Below are 16795 nucleotides of genomic sequence, written 5' to 3' on the forward strand. Positions count from 1 at the left end.
CTTGGGCTGAGAGCTGCTTTCATTTAACAGGACAGAAGTAATTTCCTACCAAAAGGAAAAGGAAGTTCATGGTGCAGTTTCAGAATAGATGAGACAGGGTCAGCCCAAAAAGTTAGAAGACTTTAGATCATCACGTCAATCATGGATACTTTCCTAAGCTAGCCCTGAGCTCAGTTGTGGGGGTAGGGTAGGAGATGACAATCTCAGGTGGGAGTGACAGTGAGTACATGTGTGCTTTTTTCACAAAATTGGTGCTTGGTGATCATATTTCTGCTCTCCTGACCACACAATACCTTTCAAATGTAGGTTCTCAATACTCAGTTAATGGATACATGAAACTTGTTAGAACTTTCTTTACCATTTTCACTTCAAACCTAAGACTATAGATAGGTGTAGTGCTTCCTCAGTTGGTGTTCTCAAATGGACAAAAAAGGAGGGAGAAATTGAAGGGAACAGAGAGCAGGGAGAAGGAGACGAAGAGAAAGAATGTAGGAAAGTGAAAAATAGGGAGAAAGAAGCAAGAGAGGGAAAAGGAGAGTATCAAACACAGGTATCAGACCATGCAGTTAGTTAGTACCAGATCTGAGACTTGAACTCTAACTTCATCTGTGGACCGGCTTGCAAATGGAAATCCTCAAAGTTGGTATTTTCTTTAGTTGGTTAAAATAAAAAGGTCTCAGCGGGGACAAGAAAACAATAGTGATCCCTTTCAATTATGGGATGTTAAATTTCAAAGTGCCTTGGTAAGCAGCAATCCATTCTTCTCACAATGGCAGACCATCTCCCTCAGAGAGCTTGTTCTAGCTAAGTAGTTGTGCCTAAACCTGTATTTCCCTACAGGGCAGGAAAAGACTTTCAAATCCCCTCTGGTTCTGGTCTCTTGGACCTATCTTAATATCACCGAGCCTCACCTTCTTTCACCCTTTGGGACAACCTGATTCTGAATCCATCTTGTCATTAGGTCATCAGCTTTTCTAACCATTAAAGCCCTGGGCATTGAGAGTATCCTGAGAACTGGATGTTTTCAGAAGTAAAATGGTAAGTTAAAAATACTCAGGGAAAAACAAAAAGACCCTCTAGGAATTGCAATATCCCTTTGAAATAGTATAAGGAGTTAGTATTATTTCCATTTTATAGATAATAGAACTGAATCCCAGGGATGCAAAAGCACCAGTTCATCAGTATCCAGTGAGTTGCTGCCAAATGCAGGGCAAGTCCATCGGTCTCCTTACTCCCATGAAAGATTCCACTGGCCCATATTGCTTCTAAATTTGACCTTGAACAAAATTTATATGGTGTCTTTCCCCGCCTCTGTCTCCACCTAACTCCAGTCTACTATGTTGTTAAAACATGCCTTCTAACTTTACCCTGATTCCTGGGAGGTCTTTCTGTTCTGTCATGAGCAACCCCACTGGGAAACATCCAGGTCTCAAGATGTTCCTGAATGAAGAGGACTTCCATGGACAAACTCTTCTGTTTAGGAGAGCTGATGACCTGATGACAGGATGATTGAAAACCAGGTTGTCCCAAAGGGTGAAATAATGTGAAGCTTGATGACATTAAGATAGGTCCAAGAGACAAGAACCAAAGGGGATTTGAAAGGTTTCTGTTGTCCTACAAAAAAGTAAATATTTGGGCATAATTGAGGTGCTAGAACAGACTTTCATTAACAGGAATTGCCTGACATTAATACAAAGCTCACAAACAGCACCTCTGACCTAAGGCACATAATTTATCTGACTTAAACACAGCCTGTTCAACATGTGTTACCCTTTGGGCTATTTCTCTTGTTGGAAACAGACCTCTCTTCTTTTCTTAATCTGCCTAAAGAACTCCTATCCATTCTTTAAAACCCAACTCAAATGTTACCTTTTCTAGGGACCTTTCTTCCCCCTATTCCAAGTTGAGTGGAGAGTCCTTATTCTATAATCCCTTAATATCTTGTTCTTACCTCTATCACTGCAGTAGCTAAATTATCTTGAGCAATAGTTTCCTTACCAGTACAATGGAGATATTATTTAATATGTCCAAAACTGATGCCCTTACCCCCAAACCCCCGAAAAAAACTTGCTACATGCACAAATCTCAGCAAATCCATCTTTTCCATTGTTTAGGCCAAAACTTTGGAGTCAACGTTGATTTCTTTTTCCCACATCCAATTCATTAGCAAACGAAGCCCTCCCTACCTTCAAAATGTGATCAGAAATTGCTTACTTCACAGCCCCTTCATGATTGCTGTCTCTGACTTGGATTCCTGAAAAAGCCTCCTCACTGATCTCCTTGTTCTGCTCTTGCCCCCACTACTTACTTTTGTTTTCAATTCAAAAGAATTTTAAAACATGAGTTATGTCATGTCACACCTCTGCTCAAAACTTTCCAGTGGCTTCCCATCCTTCTAGCAGAAAAGCTAAAGTTCTCACATTGCCTGCAAGTGGCTATGAAATCTGTGCCCACCCCTGAGAAAATGTCCTATTCTTGTCTCCTGCCATCATTTCATTCTAACCACACTGGCCTCCTTGACCTTCCTTGAACATACGAAATAGGCGCAGAGACTTTGCACTGGCAATTTCCACTTCCTGGAATGCTCTTCCTCCAGCTGTGCTCTTAGCTGACTCCCTCATTGCCTTCAGATCTGTGCCCAAAGGTCACCTTCTCAATGACACAAACTCTGCCAGCTCTGTTCACAATAACCAATCAATCACCTCAGCCAGCACCCTCCCTCTCTTTGGTTTAATTTTCCCCATAATTGTTATGCTATCAGAAAAACTACATAATTTCTCCATATGTTTGATTTGCTGCTAGTCTCTTCCCAAGTAATGTGCATGCAGGCTGCTTTGTTCTTTGCCACATTCCCAGTCCTGCAATAGTACTTGGCTCATAGGAGGTGCTCAATGAATTTGTTGTATAAATGAGTGACAACAGATCATAAAGTGGTATGAGAACTAAATGAGATAACATATGCAACAGAAGGAACAACCCCTTATTCCTGGTGATTCGTTGGGGTAGGAGGAGAATAGATAGTTATTCTATGAGAGATCAGTAGGGAGAGGGAAGCCTACCCGAAATTGTTGCCTGCCCCCAATTAAAAATAAAACTAGCATGACTACAATTAAAAGTTTCTATGTGGTGTTTGTGCAACTAAAACTGGTGATCACAGAGAGAGGATCCTATCTAGGAAGCCCATTTCTTATACCAGCATTAGCTCCGGAGAATCATCTTGCAAAAGAGGATGATAAAAAGAGGAACTAAAAATTCTCTATGTTATAACATGAAGGATGTCTCACTTTAGGGTTGGGTGGAACCTTGGAAGATGATGGTATCTTTATGAAAATGCTTTCCTATCTTATTATTACTTTAGTATTATTTGTCCTTATGAGATGTGGTGTGTGTGTGTGTGTGTGAGAGAGAGAGAGACACAGAGAGAGAGAGAAAGAGAGAGAGAGAGACAGAGAGAGAGAGAGAAAGAGAGAGAGAGAGAGAAAGGATCTGTTTGTGAATTCCTCTAGCAGACCAGGAGACTGTTGCAAGCATAAGTGATAATGAGAGAACAAAGCTTCCTCCTGCACTGGTATAGCAATGTTGAAGAGTAGGTATTTTTGGTGCAAAGCCCACAGTGAATGTTCAGCTGGATCTCTCAGTAGGGTTACTCTAGATTGAAAACCCAGGCTTTCGGACACACGTGTTACCATGGATGGTTGTGTCCCATGAATTGCACTGGGAGAGGCATCCTAAGAACAGAATAACCTTTGTGGAAAGGGAGAGAGAGATTTCTAGTGAGGAGAGACTGAAAAAGCAGGCTTTCCTGCTTTTCCTCTGAAGAGAAAGAGAGGAAGTTACACCTTCAGATTAAAAAGCAAGGGAGGCTGGGAATGGTGGCTCACATCTGTAATCCCAGCACTTCAGGAGGTTGAGGCAGGTGGATCGCCTGAGGTCAGAAGTTCGAGAGCAGCCTGGCCAACATGGGAAACCCTGTCTCTACTAAAAATACAAAACTTAACTGGGCATGGTGGCACACACCTCTAGTTCCAGCTACTCAGGAGGCTGAGGCAGGACAATTGCTTGAATTGGGGAAGCAGAGGCTGCAGTGAGCCCAGATCACGCCACTGCACTCCAGCCTGGGCAATGGAGCAAGACTCTGTCCCAACTCAAAAAAAAAAAAACAAAAAAAAACAAGCAAGCATCTAGGAACTTAAAAATTTTTTTATTTGTATTCTATAAGCAGTCATAGCCAAGTTTAGGATTTTTTTCTGCATTATAATTATCTCTAGATTATTCCCAAATATCAAACACTGATATGACATGCACTGTATCAAATGCTTCATATTGATTTCCTTATTTAATCTTCACTATTATCATTATAGTCCCCATTTTATAGACAAAAAATCAAAAGGCAGGGAGAAATTAAGTAACTTCTTACACAAATAGTAAGTGCCAGGGTCAGGGCAGGCTAGGTCCAGACTGGACACTTCTAACCTCTATGCTATGCTGCCTTCTCCATCAACTTTCTTATGCACACAGTGACTTGTGTGAGTGGGAAGGAGGGGGTGAAGAAAAGAGGCACTCAGGGGCACGTGGCCTCCCCTGCTGTGGTCAGTACACTACACAGCCAGACTAGCCTCTAGTCCTGGAGTCCCTGGCAGGGCTAGGCCTAGCATAGGAGCAAGAGACAGGGAGAAGAGTAGAAGCATCTCAGTGTGGCAGATCCAGGAGCATGACTCAAACTCCCCTTGTTCCAAATGCATTCAAGGAAGGAAACTCTTGATTTGAAAGAGGCACCCTCCAATGTGCCAATCACGTGCAATGGGTGAGATGCAATAGGTGGAACCATCTGAGGCTGCTGAATTTTTACAATTTTTGACCCATCAAAATGGCAATTTCACATGCTTCCATTTATATTTTAACTGTTAAATTTGATGACCTACTACCTTCTAGACTGAGTTCATTTTAGTGAGTAGAGAAGGTACAATTTTCATGTCAGTGGCTCAGTGCCTTGTACAGTACCTGGCTCCTAGCACACACTCATGAAATGCTTACAGAGTTGAACAAAATGCTCACCTACTTATTTCATGGGCATTATTCAAGCACTTGATACTAGTTAATAAACTACAATAGCTTCATTAACTGTATACGGAACCACTGTGGGCTCTCAATAGGCTGGTTGGTTAGTTAGCTGAATGACTCTCCGAATATAGCTTTGACTTCTAGGATCCAGAAGTAAAATGGGAAGAAGTAAAGATCCAGAAGTAAAATTCCCATTTTACTTCTGCACTGCACCTCTGTCCTACCTGTTGTGGCCTACCTGGAATGATTTCAAAGACAAACTTCCCAGCTTCTTCTGGGTTTGTGGCGATCTCCTTGATTGTACTTCCTGGTAAAGGCATGCAGCCCTGAAAGATGAAAAGTCAGGCCTTAAGGATAAGCAGCAATTTAACACCTATAAACTAAAATTGAGTTGGAGAACAGATAGGATAATGATGGGATGGGGAGGAAGGCAGGAGGATAGGGACATGGGAAGCTAGCCTCCCAGTTTTAATGGGGCCCCTTTTGCTACTCAGGCCTCGGGCAAATTAAAGGGCAGCTATTCCAGAGCAAACCAGGTGCCCAGAGAAAGACAAGGTTCTGATATAAGAATGAGCTAAGAGGGTGCCATCACTAATATTTGCCTCTTCTCACTTTTCCAAGGATCCAACTTGATGGCCAAATGAGACACTTGGTCTTTGTGAAGGCAATGCTGAGGCTGGGGAGACCATGCTACCTGCCAAGCTGCCAGAGCGGTTCAGGGAGGACTGAACCACTCAGGTCACCATTGGAGGGATGGGGTATTGAGTAGAAGGTGCCTGCACCTTCACTAACTACCTTGAATGTATTATTCATTTAGTCCTTCCAGCAGTCCTCCAAGCAAAGTACCATTATGCACATTTTATAGGTGAGGAAAAGAGATCAGAAAGCTTCTGTAATCTACCCAAAGTCATAGAGCTAGTAAGTGCCAGAATAGTAGTTCATCTCAGAAGTCAGTCCAAAGCCAGTGCTCTTCACCATCAAAGCTGAGGTGGCGGGAAATGGTCCCACCACCAAGCCCAGATCTATGAAGGGGGACTGAGGGTTTAGTAGGCTTTGTGACCTCTTATATACAGATATATTATCAGAAAAACAAGCCACTTCCACCATGTGTGTGCACGGTGCTTTATCACAGTGCATTCCACTTGGGATAATTCTTCTGTTTTTTTTTGAGAGGGACTCTCGCTCTGTTGCCTAGGCAGGAGTGCAGTGGCGTGATCTCAGCTCACTGCAGTCTCCACCTCCTGGGTTCAAGCAATTCTCCTGTCTCAGCCTCTTGAGTATCTGGCACTACAGGCACCCACCACCGTGTCGGCTAATTTTTTGTATTTTTTTTAGTGGAGACAGGGTTTCACAGTGTTAGCCAGGATGGTCTCGATCTCCTGACCTTGTGATCCACCCACCTCAGCCTCCCAAAGTGCTGGGATTACAGGCGTGAGCCACTGTGCCTGGCCCACTTGAAATAATTCATTAGACCCCCATAACAGCTCCATATCCAGAGCACAGCAAGATTTATCACTGCCACTTTGCAGATGACAAAACTGACACTTTGAATGTCTAAGTGACTGCACAAAGTGACATAGTTAATGTGCACTGGATCTAGTTACTTATAGTTTTTCATAATCTACACCTCGCTGGCTGTTGAAGGTAGCAGACCTGATTCTGAGTTGAGTAAACACATGTATCTTTATTTCAAAACAAAGTACGGATGGAGACGACTGGTGGCAGAGAACACTATAAAGGCAAAAGAGTCTTAAGGAAATCTCAGAAGTAAGATCCACTCAGGAGCCTAAGAGAATAAATGTTTCTTGAGGATCTAGAAATAAAAATGCTGAAGACTGAGAGAGAACAAGACAAGAAGGAAGAGGAGGAGGAGGGGAAGGAACAGAAAAGGCAGGAGAAGGAAGAGAAGAAAGAAAAAATGGAGGAGGAGAATGAGGATGAAAGACAAGGAAGGGGAGAAGGGGAAGGGGAAGGAGAAGAAAAAGAAAATCGGTCTAGAAAGTGAAATTCTGCAATTCCTCTACATTCCTCTAATTTTATTGTTTAAAAATAACCTCCACCTACACAGTCCTCACCATCTTTAATAAATCACATCCATGCTTTCAGAAAAAATGACCCTGAGGTTGTGCTGCTGAGCTACTTTTGATGAGTTATGGCACCAGAGTAAAAGGCCATGTTGCTTTTAGACAGGAGGGAGCACTGTCTGGTAAGAAGAGAAGGAAAGGGCAATCGCAGAGGTTTCTGCCTCCCCTAAGTACCTCCCTAAACTGTCATTTGATACCCAAAATCATTTCATCAGAAATCATAACAACAAAATACTAAAAATATACATGCCATGTATTGAGCAGTCCCTAGGTGTCTGACTCTATGCTAATTGCCCTGAATATATCAGCACATCTAATCTTCATAAGAAGTCTAGGATGGAAGGACTGTTATTCTCCCCCATTGGAGAAAGGAAGAAGTAAAGCTCAAGGAAGTTAATTAGTTGGCCCAGGATCACAAAAGCTAGATAGTAAGAAATCTATGATTCCAGCCTTAGTCAGTGTGATTCCAGAATTACAAATAAGGCTTTACTTGCAAGTCCCACTTGCTGAGAGAAGTAACAATCAGAGTTAAACATGTTCACACCAAGGTGTAAATGACTAATTGCAGGCCCTTTCCTCAAGCTCAGCATGAGAGCCTTGAACTTCATAAATGGCAAGAGGAAAGCAGGTAAGAGGAAGAGACACCAGTAGGGGTGAGGGTGGGGACACTGATGGGGAAGGAAGAATTGTTCCAGGAAGGGAAGGGCCCAAGTTGCCCAGAGCCATTTTCAAGTACTTAGCAAGTTGACTGGGGTGGACTCTGTATAAAGATGGAAGGACGGAAAGGTTTATGCAGGAGGCCACAAGTCCTTCAGCAGTAAAGCAATGGAAACAGCTGTGGCAGTGAGGTGCCAGAATATCTAGAATTCTCTAGCTATAACTTTTAAATCCAATTAAAAGTTCATCTAGAACTACATTTTAGCCCAACTCCTTGTTAAAGCATTTTTCAAAATGCTTATATTGGCTCATGAGAACTTAACTGTTAGATTTTAAGCCAGTTTCATTATAAGCTTACAATGAAATATTTTCTATTAAAAAGGTGAAGATACTTAATTTTACAACTTTCTGATGCTTTACTCTATTTTGCTATCATTTCTGCTGTTGTGATTACTTCCATCTATTCTATCTGTGCGGTGGAAATCCTATATAATGTGGTGCTATTGCATGTCTCTTCTCAACTCTGAGTTCAGTGGTATCATGTTGGTAGCTCGCATCAGTCATGATGGGAGTATCTGCCGCACAGAAATTAGAAAATGTTGCACTTCAATCAACTCTCCCATTAGAGGGCCAGTTGTTAACTATTTACCAGCACACCGCTGGTAGATAACCACTTGTGTTGATGCCTCAGAAAACAGGCAGATGAGACAATGGGACCACGGGTCTACCCTACTACTAGGATTATCTGAGACCATCATTGTAACAGAAACTTGAGGGCAATAAGCTGAGATTCTGTTTGAAACAATTTCCCTGACAAACAACTTTCTAGAATGGTTTATATAAAGCTAGTTCATGGACTTACACAGCCTTATACTGTTAGAACTGGACGGGATCTTTCTGAGAAGTCAAAGAAAAAATGCACAGACTGCCTTCTATAGGGCCAGAAGATTCCCCAAAAGCACATACAGGAAAGTCTATCATACACGGTTCCATAATTTATTTACATTCTCCTTTGTCGGACGCTAGGTCCAATGTTTCTCATTATAAATAGGATTGGATATTCTTATTATTTGTTTTGGAACTTCGTAGACCCAGAATCACTGTGTCTGGGGGTATGACAATTTTTTGGTGTTTAGTAAATCTGGCCAAATAACTTTCTAGAAAGGTTGTATCAACTGACACACACATCATCAGTGTATGTGAGGGCCCTTACGCCTGATGGCTCTAAGATTATTGTGATGTTTCTGTTTTTTTGGTATCTTGGGGGATAGGATGTTTGTGTGCATTCTTTTTAAATTTACAACTATTACACTTTAATTATAAGAACATTTTTAAAGAAACATTAAAAATTGTATGTGTAACCCCAGTATTCAGAGATAACCATGGTTAATACTTCCTTGTATGTCTTTCTAGGCCTTTTTCTATAAATACAGATTCATGATTTTTTTTTCAAGAATGGGATTAGTATATACATCATCTTCTGATATAAACTGCTTTTTAAAGACAATAATGTTACAGACATCTTTCCATTTCAAAAAGTATTAATTAGGAGCATCGATGTCTGAATTGTATTTTATTGTATAGACATATAAATGTAGCCTATTATAAGTTAGCCCCTACCACCGGGCATTGTTGTCATATCATTAATAAAAACAATGCTGTGGGGAATCTACTTAATTATTGTTTGTGATAATACTATAAACATCAGCCCAAATTCCTAACAGTGGAAAATTAATTAAATAAATTATAGAACATTCATGTAATAGATTGTTTTGACATAATGAAGAATTACATTGTAGAATCATATTTAATGTTGGGGCAAAATTCATGACATATTGTTAATTTTTTCATTAAATAATATTTATTATACTAATTTTGCATTTACAATAGATGAGTTCCTAAATACGTGTAGGGAAGGCTGAAAGTGGAGGGGATATAGCTGGCTATTTCTTACTGATGGGATTGTGAATAATTTTTAAAGGTTTTATAATCAAACGATACATATCAGCATGCAGTAAAATACACTATTCTTTCTAAGAAATTATTATTTTATTCCTAAACATTTTAGTTTTCTATTTTTCACATCTAAAATGAGTGTTGGATTTTATCAATGCATTTTTCAGCCATCTATTGAAGGGTTACGTGGTTTTGCTAACCTGACCTATTGATCTGATATATTATATCAATAGATTTCCTCAAAATAAATTATCCTTGTCATCTTAGAAGTGTTAACTAATTATCTCAGGCTAATTTAGTCCTGAGAAGTCTTTGGGTTTCTTCTTCCCAGAAGTAAAGAGGAGAAGCAAGAAACTTCAGATATTTATTTTACCCTTTGACATTAGTTTATGTTTTTACAAAACAGTTTTTTACACCTGCTTTATGTCATTTGATCCTGTGACAAATGCAGGCCAGATAGTATTGTCTGATTTTATAAAAGAATATAGAGGGGTCCAGAAAAATTAAATAATTACAGGGCCAAACAGTGGTGGAGCCAGGAAAGAACACATCCTTTTATATAAAGTACCTCTCACCCTCTACAGTTCATGGAAACACACTCAGCTTCCCCTTTCATTGATTTGGGGTGGCCAAGGCCTTATTGCCATCTCCCTTATACTCTGCAGATAGGAAGACTTCCTCCATCGTCTTAACATATCAACCACCATCTTAGCCTGGAATTGCTTGGCTTTAATAAGGTCTGGGGTGTTTATAAAGAGAAAGAAGGCTGGTTACCATGCACAGAACACCAGGCAAGAGCCCCGTCTGTGGTGGGGTCCCTGTGCTCCTTCCCTGGCCTCTGCAGTGACAGACACTCAGAGGTCAGAGCCCTTAAGTGGAGGAACTGGTTAACCAAGTCCTGCTGATGTGTAATGAATCCTCAAGCCTGCCCTTAAAGAAAACAGTCCTCTTCCAAAATGACCTTTTCACTTTGGTCCCATCCACCCCCAGTATCTACACACTTCTTGTCCTCGCCTGTCGGGATTTTGTTCTGACTCCAGAAGGTTCTAGAGTCTGTCATCCCAAATAAGCACCTTCTGGCCAAGCCCATACTTCCACCTCCACACACATGAGTTCTAGGTGGGTGACCAGCTGTGCTGGATGCCCTGAGACATCCAGTTTGCACCTGGGGTCCTGGGGTAATTGTTCAGAGCATCTTCTTTTATTCTCGCACACCACAATGGCCAAAAAACCAATGAGGATGGCCGAAGAGACCTAGGCCCGAGATTTAGGATTAAAGCCCATTCTCACAGCCTTATCCACTGTATCAGGAAATCCTGTTTGCTCTACTTTCAAAGTATATCCAGAAGCTGACCATTTTCCTCCAGCCCACAATTCCTACTGAGCCCCTAAACATCATTAACCCCTTACCTAGATTACTTGCGTCTTCCCCCTGTTCTATTTTTGAGCACAGTAGCCAGAACTGTCTTTTTACGATTTAAACCGAAAACTGTCACTCTGCTCAGAGCCCTGCAATGCCTCCCTGTGGCCCTCAGGGTGAATGCTCAGGTCCTTACAGTGGCCTGCAGTGCCCCAGCAGTCTGTGCCCCTGACCCCTGACTATGCTCTTGCTTCTCAGACCTCACCCCCTCTGATTCCCACTTGCTAGTTCTGCTCCCACCACAGTGCCCTCCTTGCTATTCTGCAGCCAGGCCAGACATGCTCCCTTTGGTGCCTTAGCACCGGCCGTTCTCTGTGCCTGGAACATTCTTTCCCCAGAGATCTACCCAGCTTATTCCCTCTCCTCTTTAGTCTTGGCCCCAGTGTCACCCTCTTCATGAGGTCATTTGACCATCCTTTTTAAAATTACATCTTCCCTTAACTCTTGACACCTGCTAGCTCATCCTATTTTTTTCTTCATAGAACTAATCTTTTCTCTAACAAACTACATACTTTTCTTATTTGTTATGTTTATGTGTCTTTTCCTCCATATTCTAAGCTGCATATGGTAGAGATTTTTATCTGTTTTGCTCATAGTTTATTTCAAGTACCTAGAACAGTGTCTGGCACATAATAAATGCTCAGTAAATACTTATTGAACAAACAAATCAATGAGTCCCAAAGTCGGTTTTCCTGAACCCAAATCCACTCTCTCTGAGCCCTTGACTGAGTGTCACCACCATCACCGCCCTGTTGCCAGTCTTGACTTAGAGCCATGTGTAGGAAACTCCACAGTGCCCAGCCTGGTGCTTCCTGGAGGACCACTCTGTCATCTTTGCAACTCAGTTTATGTATCTAGAAAATAGTGTAAAGGGAAAAGCAATTTCCTTTCCAATGGGTGTGTCTGGTCCTATAGAGAAGGCCCCTGTGAGTTTAAGTGCAATCCCAGCGGGCTCCAGGCCCGCCTCCTCCGTGCCTTATGAACGGGACAAACAGCCTGGCTGGTACCTGGGGCTTCGTGTCCTCTTCCTCCTTGTAGTAGTAGAGATGCTGCGCCCTCAGCACAAAGTACCTCTGCTGCCAGTTCTTCACGATGGACCTCTGCTTCTTCAGCCAGCCCATCTTGATGGGCCTCTCCAGCGGGTTGGGGGTGGACGATGGATGGAAGGCAGCCATCTGCTCGCCGGTCATCACGCTCCTTGACCGAGCTATAGAGAGGAACAGACAGGCCGACTGACTGAGGGACATGGGGCAGTGAGCAAAGAGTGGGCGGAGAGGAGAGAGGAACCCCAGAGGGGGCTGAGAAGCGGGGGGGACGACAGCCAGGTCCAGTTCAGAGGTCCGGATCTGAGCAAGAGAAAGTCCCCCCCGAGCCAGAGAAGCAGCCGAGGGGCCAGCTCCCAATCAGGGCCAGGCCAAGAATAAAACCCAGGCTGCGGCCGGTGGCCCCGTGCACAGGCAGTCCGGCACCGCGGCGGGCCCCGTCATTCTGCAAAGCGAAAGGTTGGCTGGAGCCTTCTGAAGAGGAAGTGGCCACAGCATCTGACAAAAGGTGCTTCCTTTTTCCTGCGTGGGAGTCAGTATCTGACAAGAGAGAGGAGAAAATAATGCCTCATTCTGAAGGCTCGGGGTGAGTCCCACGCAGCTGCAGAGGCCGCCGGAAGCTGCCTGGGCACTCTTCCACAGCGGCCGGTTAGAGGAGTGGCCGCACGACGCAAGCTGTGTTAGCTCCAACCTCGCTGTGGAATGCAGGTCCCCTCCAGCGGACCCCACTCAAAACCCAGCCCCCGGCCACAGGGCCAGCCTGCAGGGAGTTGGCACCTTCTGAATTCTCCTGCCCAGTGCCATTCTGTCCCCTGCCCACGGGGAGTATCCCAGCCCTTTATGCTGTACAAGGAGCTCACTGCTGCTGCCTTCCTATGACCTTTACAGTTAGGTTGTCACTGCCAGTAGAAGTCAGAAGCAGGATTTGAAGCCAGAGCCCCTTGAACCTGCTGCGTGGTATAATTGGCTTTTGTTTTCACACAGTTCTGCCTGTCATTCCATTAAGTCCAGCCTGTACCTCCACATCTTGTCTCCATGGTAACCCCCACCCAGGACCACTCTCTCCTTTCCTTCCCTCCGCAGCACTCCATCGATCACCCTGGTCCCCATTCAACACTTCCTTCTGAGCCCCATCTTCCTGATTTCCCAGCCAGTTCAACAATGCCCTTGTCTCCTTGGCCTGTACTGCCCTCCACACTTGCAAATACCCAGTGTCTGCACCCCTCTCCTTCTGCCAAGTGTTGCTGGAGAAAGGCTCCATCTCCCAACCGCCTTTTTCAGCTTTTGCCCATCCCTGGACCACTCACGACACAGCTAAACTAAGCTGTCAACTCTACTCTCACCCCATTTCATTTCACCTGATTGGAGACTAGTTCTACCTTTCCTCACTTTTTGACGGTGGATAAATTATGCTTCTCTGAGCCTCGGCTTCCTCACTTGCTAAATTAGGATAATAATACTTCCTTGTTTATGGAATTGTTGTAGAGATTAAACAAACATAGGCAAACCACTTAGCACAGTCCCTGGTCAAAGGTAAGTATATGTTACTCTTACTGTTTTTATCAACAGATGACTTTACTTCCTACTAAAAAGATGGGGGTCATCACTGAGTGCTTCTTCAACTTCCCTCTTCACTTCAAAATGTCATTCCATCATCAAGCTTCCTCTCTTTCTTCTTTCCTATCTTTAATGCATTAAATTGCCAACATCTCATTGATTTTGAAAAATATATTCAGGGGGTACATGTGCTGGTTTGTTACATGAGTCCATTGCATAATGGTGGGGATTGGGTTTCTAGTGTACCCATCACCCAAATATTGAACATTGTAACCAACAGGTAATTTTTCAATCCTCACCTCCCTCCTGCCTTCCCCACTTTTGGAGTCCTCAGTGCCTATTATTCCCATGTTTATGTCCATGTACACCTATTGTTTAGCTCCCACTTATGAATAAGAACATGGGATATTTGATTTTCTGTTTCTGAGTTAGTTAAGATAAATAGCCTCCGGCTCCATCCATGTTGCTGCAAAGGACATAATTTCATTCTTTCTGATTCTCTTATTTCTATCTCCTTTTATGCCTGTGATTCTCAATCTTTATTTATAGTCATGGCATACTTTCAAACACCAGAGTTTTATATGGCATTACAGAGTCTTTCTGTAGCTATCTCCAATTGTATCTGGAGTTATCACCCTACTTCCACATTTCACCCTTCGGTCCAATATTGCTGTCTGAAGAGGACTCCACTGTAACTGGGCTCCCTTGACCCTCACAAGGGGTCTGAGTTCCCATAATATACCTTTTTACCTGGTTCCATCTGGCAGTCACTTCTTACCTCCCACCAGGGACCTGGTGAGGTCATACTAGGTTGTATCCCAGGTTGCAAGACATATTTGATTCAGCTTCCCATTGGACGGACATCATCATAAGAGTGCTTATACTCAGATGTAGAAAAGGTAATTTGATATTTTGATGATAATTTGGTAGTTTGCTTACAAAGGATTTGCTTTATATCAGTGTGTCTTAGCAGCCCAGTTAAGAACTTTATCTGAGATCTTGCTCCTCAGTTACTTGCTATCTTCAAGGCCTTCTATCTGTAATTAAAGAGCAGCCACTGTGGGCTGATCACTTGCTCTAAGGCTGTGGAAATGATCCCAAAGGAACTACAGAAAGATTTTGGCAGAATACAATGGGGAGGAGGGAATTTGAAGGACTGTATACAGTTCTGTATCTCTCTAAGTCAGAGACTGTACCTTGCAAGGACTCTTATCTGTCCTAGAAAGAGGGCAGAGAGTAGGCAAAAATGAAAAAGATAGTTTACACACAAAACTTTTGGAGAAAATCGAAGAGTGAGGCATTCCAGCAGATGCAGAGGCATTCTCCCCCACCTCAGTAGCCTCAGTGAAGTCCATCCCCGTGTGGCATTTGTGACCATTCAACTGTAGCAACATCATACGTGATAGGGAGGACCCCCTTCTAGCAGTGGCATATAAGAAACCTTTACTTGGCTTCTGGGGTGACGCCACCAAATGGAGCCAACTCAGGAGTGGGGGGAAGTGCCACATGGTGGCTAGAAGGACTCAGGCCCCTTGGGCCACCCCCAGAGGCCCACAGACATCATTAGGACCACAGTGGGGGTTAGGGGAAACTGAAAGTCTCCAACAGCATTGAAGAAGTGGGAAGGGGTTAGCAGAAGAGAAAAAGATACCACAGATTGGAGAGAATTCACTCAGCATAGAAGAAATTAGTTGCTGGTATTTTGTTCACAGTTCTGTGAAATTTTTCATGCTTTGTTGTGGCAAAAACAACTATAAGAAAAACAAACAAACAAAAAACCCTCCTAGGAGCACATGTGCATTGCAGAATGACCTGGCAACGGCAGGAGTAAGTGCAAGGATCTTATGTTCCCAGACCTGGCCAAGAGGACCTTTGATGCCCTTGTAGCAGAAAGGCAACCAGCTTGTCTGCTTACGTCTGAACAAGGCTCTGCCTGGCCATGTTTTATATCCATAAGTGATACCACTCACTCTACATCCAACCAGTGTTTCTTTAGTGCCTGTTAACATCCCACCATAGTTGGTGTAACTATGGGCACTGGGCCACCCATTACAAGTTAGAGAGTGGGGATAGCTCAGTACAAAGTTCCACACTGCTGGAATTAGGCCCAAACCCTGGGGGTAGGGAGACAGCTGGGGTCTCAGATGAGCTAGGGATTAAGCAGGGGCACTTTCCATCCCAAGTGCAGAGCCATCTCCCTCCTTAGCCCACAGTGTTGCCCACCAGCCAGGCCTAGCATGAGATGATTAAAATAGCAGAGAAGAAAGTCTGGGGGCCTTGAGTTTGTCTTGGTTTTGATTAACTTTCCTTGTTAGGCTCTTTGAACAGTCTCTCTTCTTTGTGGGTGTGACTTGTTCCGGATAAAGTAAACAAAGAGATCTGTTACTATTAATGGAGCTCTTTCTCATAATGAAAATAATAACCATGATAAGCTTCACTTGTGAGCCAGTCATTGTACCCTGAGTGCACTTTCCCAGCCCTTCAGGAAGGAGGTCTGAACCAGGCCGAGGGTTGGAGAGGGGGCTGCAGGCAGACCAGGGCGGGGAAAGGTGGAAAGGCAGTTGCTCAGTGTTTACAGAACACCCTGGGGCAAGTGAGAAATGAGGGCCTCAATGAGGTTAGAAACTTCACCTTATTCTAGTAGAGAGAGGATGAGCAAGCCCCTAGCACTGCATTGTCTAGTACAGTAGCCACTAACCATAAGTGGCTGTGTACATTTAAATGAATTAAATAGATTGCATTAAGTTAAAATTGAGTTCCTCCATCATACTAGCCATGTTTTAAGTACTCAGTAAGCCTGTGTGTTTCGTGGCTACAGTACTGGACAACGCAAATAGAGAACGTTTCCATGATCACAGAACGTTCTGCTGGTCAGCACTTCCCAGAACTTGAGCGCTATCATTACAAAGCGTGGGGTGGAAATGGGCCATAAAGGTGAGGCAGCATTTTATCAAATAGAGAAATCAAGCTGGAGGGCCCAGAGACGAAGATGCTTTAGGTGACAGAGTGAGGCGTTC

At 43.4% G+C, this 16795-nt stretch overlaps 1 protein-coding gene across 1 annotated transcript in view; it reads right to left on the reverse strand.

Annotated features, from left to right (window-relative positions):
- The window catches only part of ARHGAP25 (Rho GTPase activating protein 25), a 91365-nt gene that overhangs the window by 39585 nt on the left and 34985 nt on the right, over nucleotides 1–16795 (reverse strand). Inside the window, exons 2-3 of the mRNA XM_032177484.2 lie at nucleotides 12186–12385; nucleotides 5300–5387 (exon numbers count right to left, since the gene is read on the reverse strand). Coding sequence (XP_032033375.1) covers nucleotides 5300–5387; nucleotides 12186–12385 — 288 coding nt within the window. The remainder of the gene's footprint in view (nucleotides 1–5299; nucleotides 5388–12185; nucleotides 12386–16795) is intronic.

Source organism: Hylobates moloch, unplaced genomic scaffold (genome assembly GCF_009828535.3).
Source record: "Hylobates moloch isolate HMO894 unplaced genomic scaffold, HMol_V3 SCAFFOLD_15, whole genome shotgun sequence".
NCBI lineage: Eukaryota > Metazoa > Chordata > Mammalia > Primates > Hylobatidae > Hylobates > Hylobates moloch.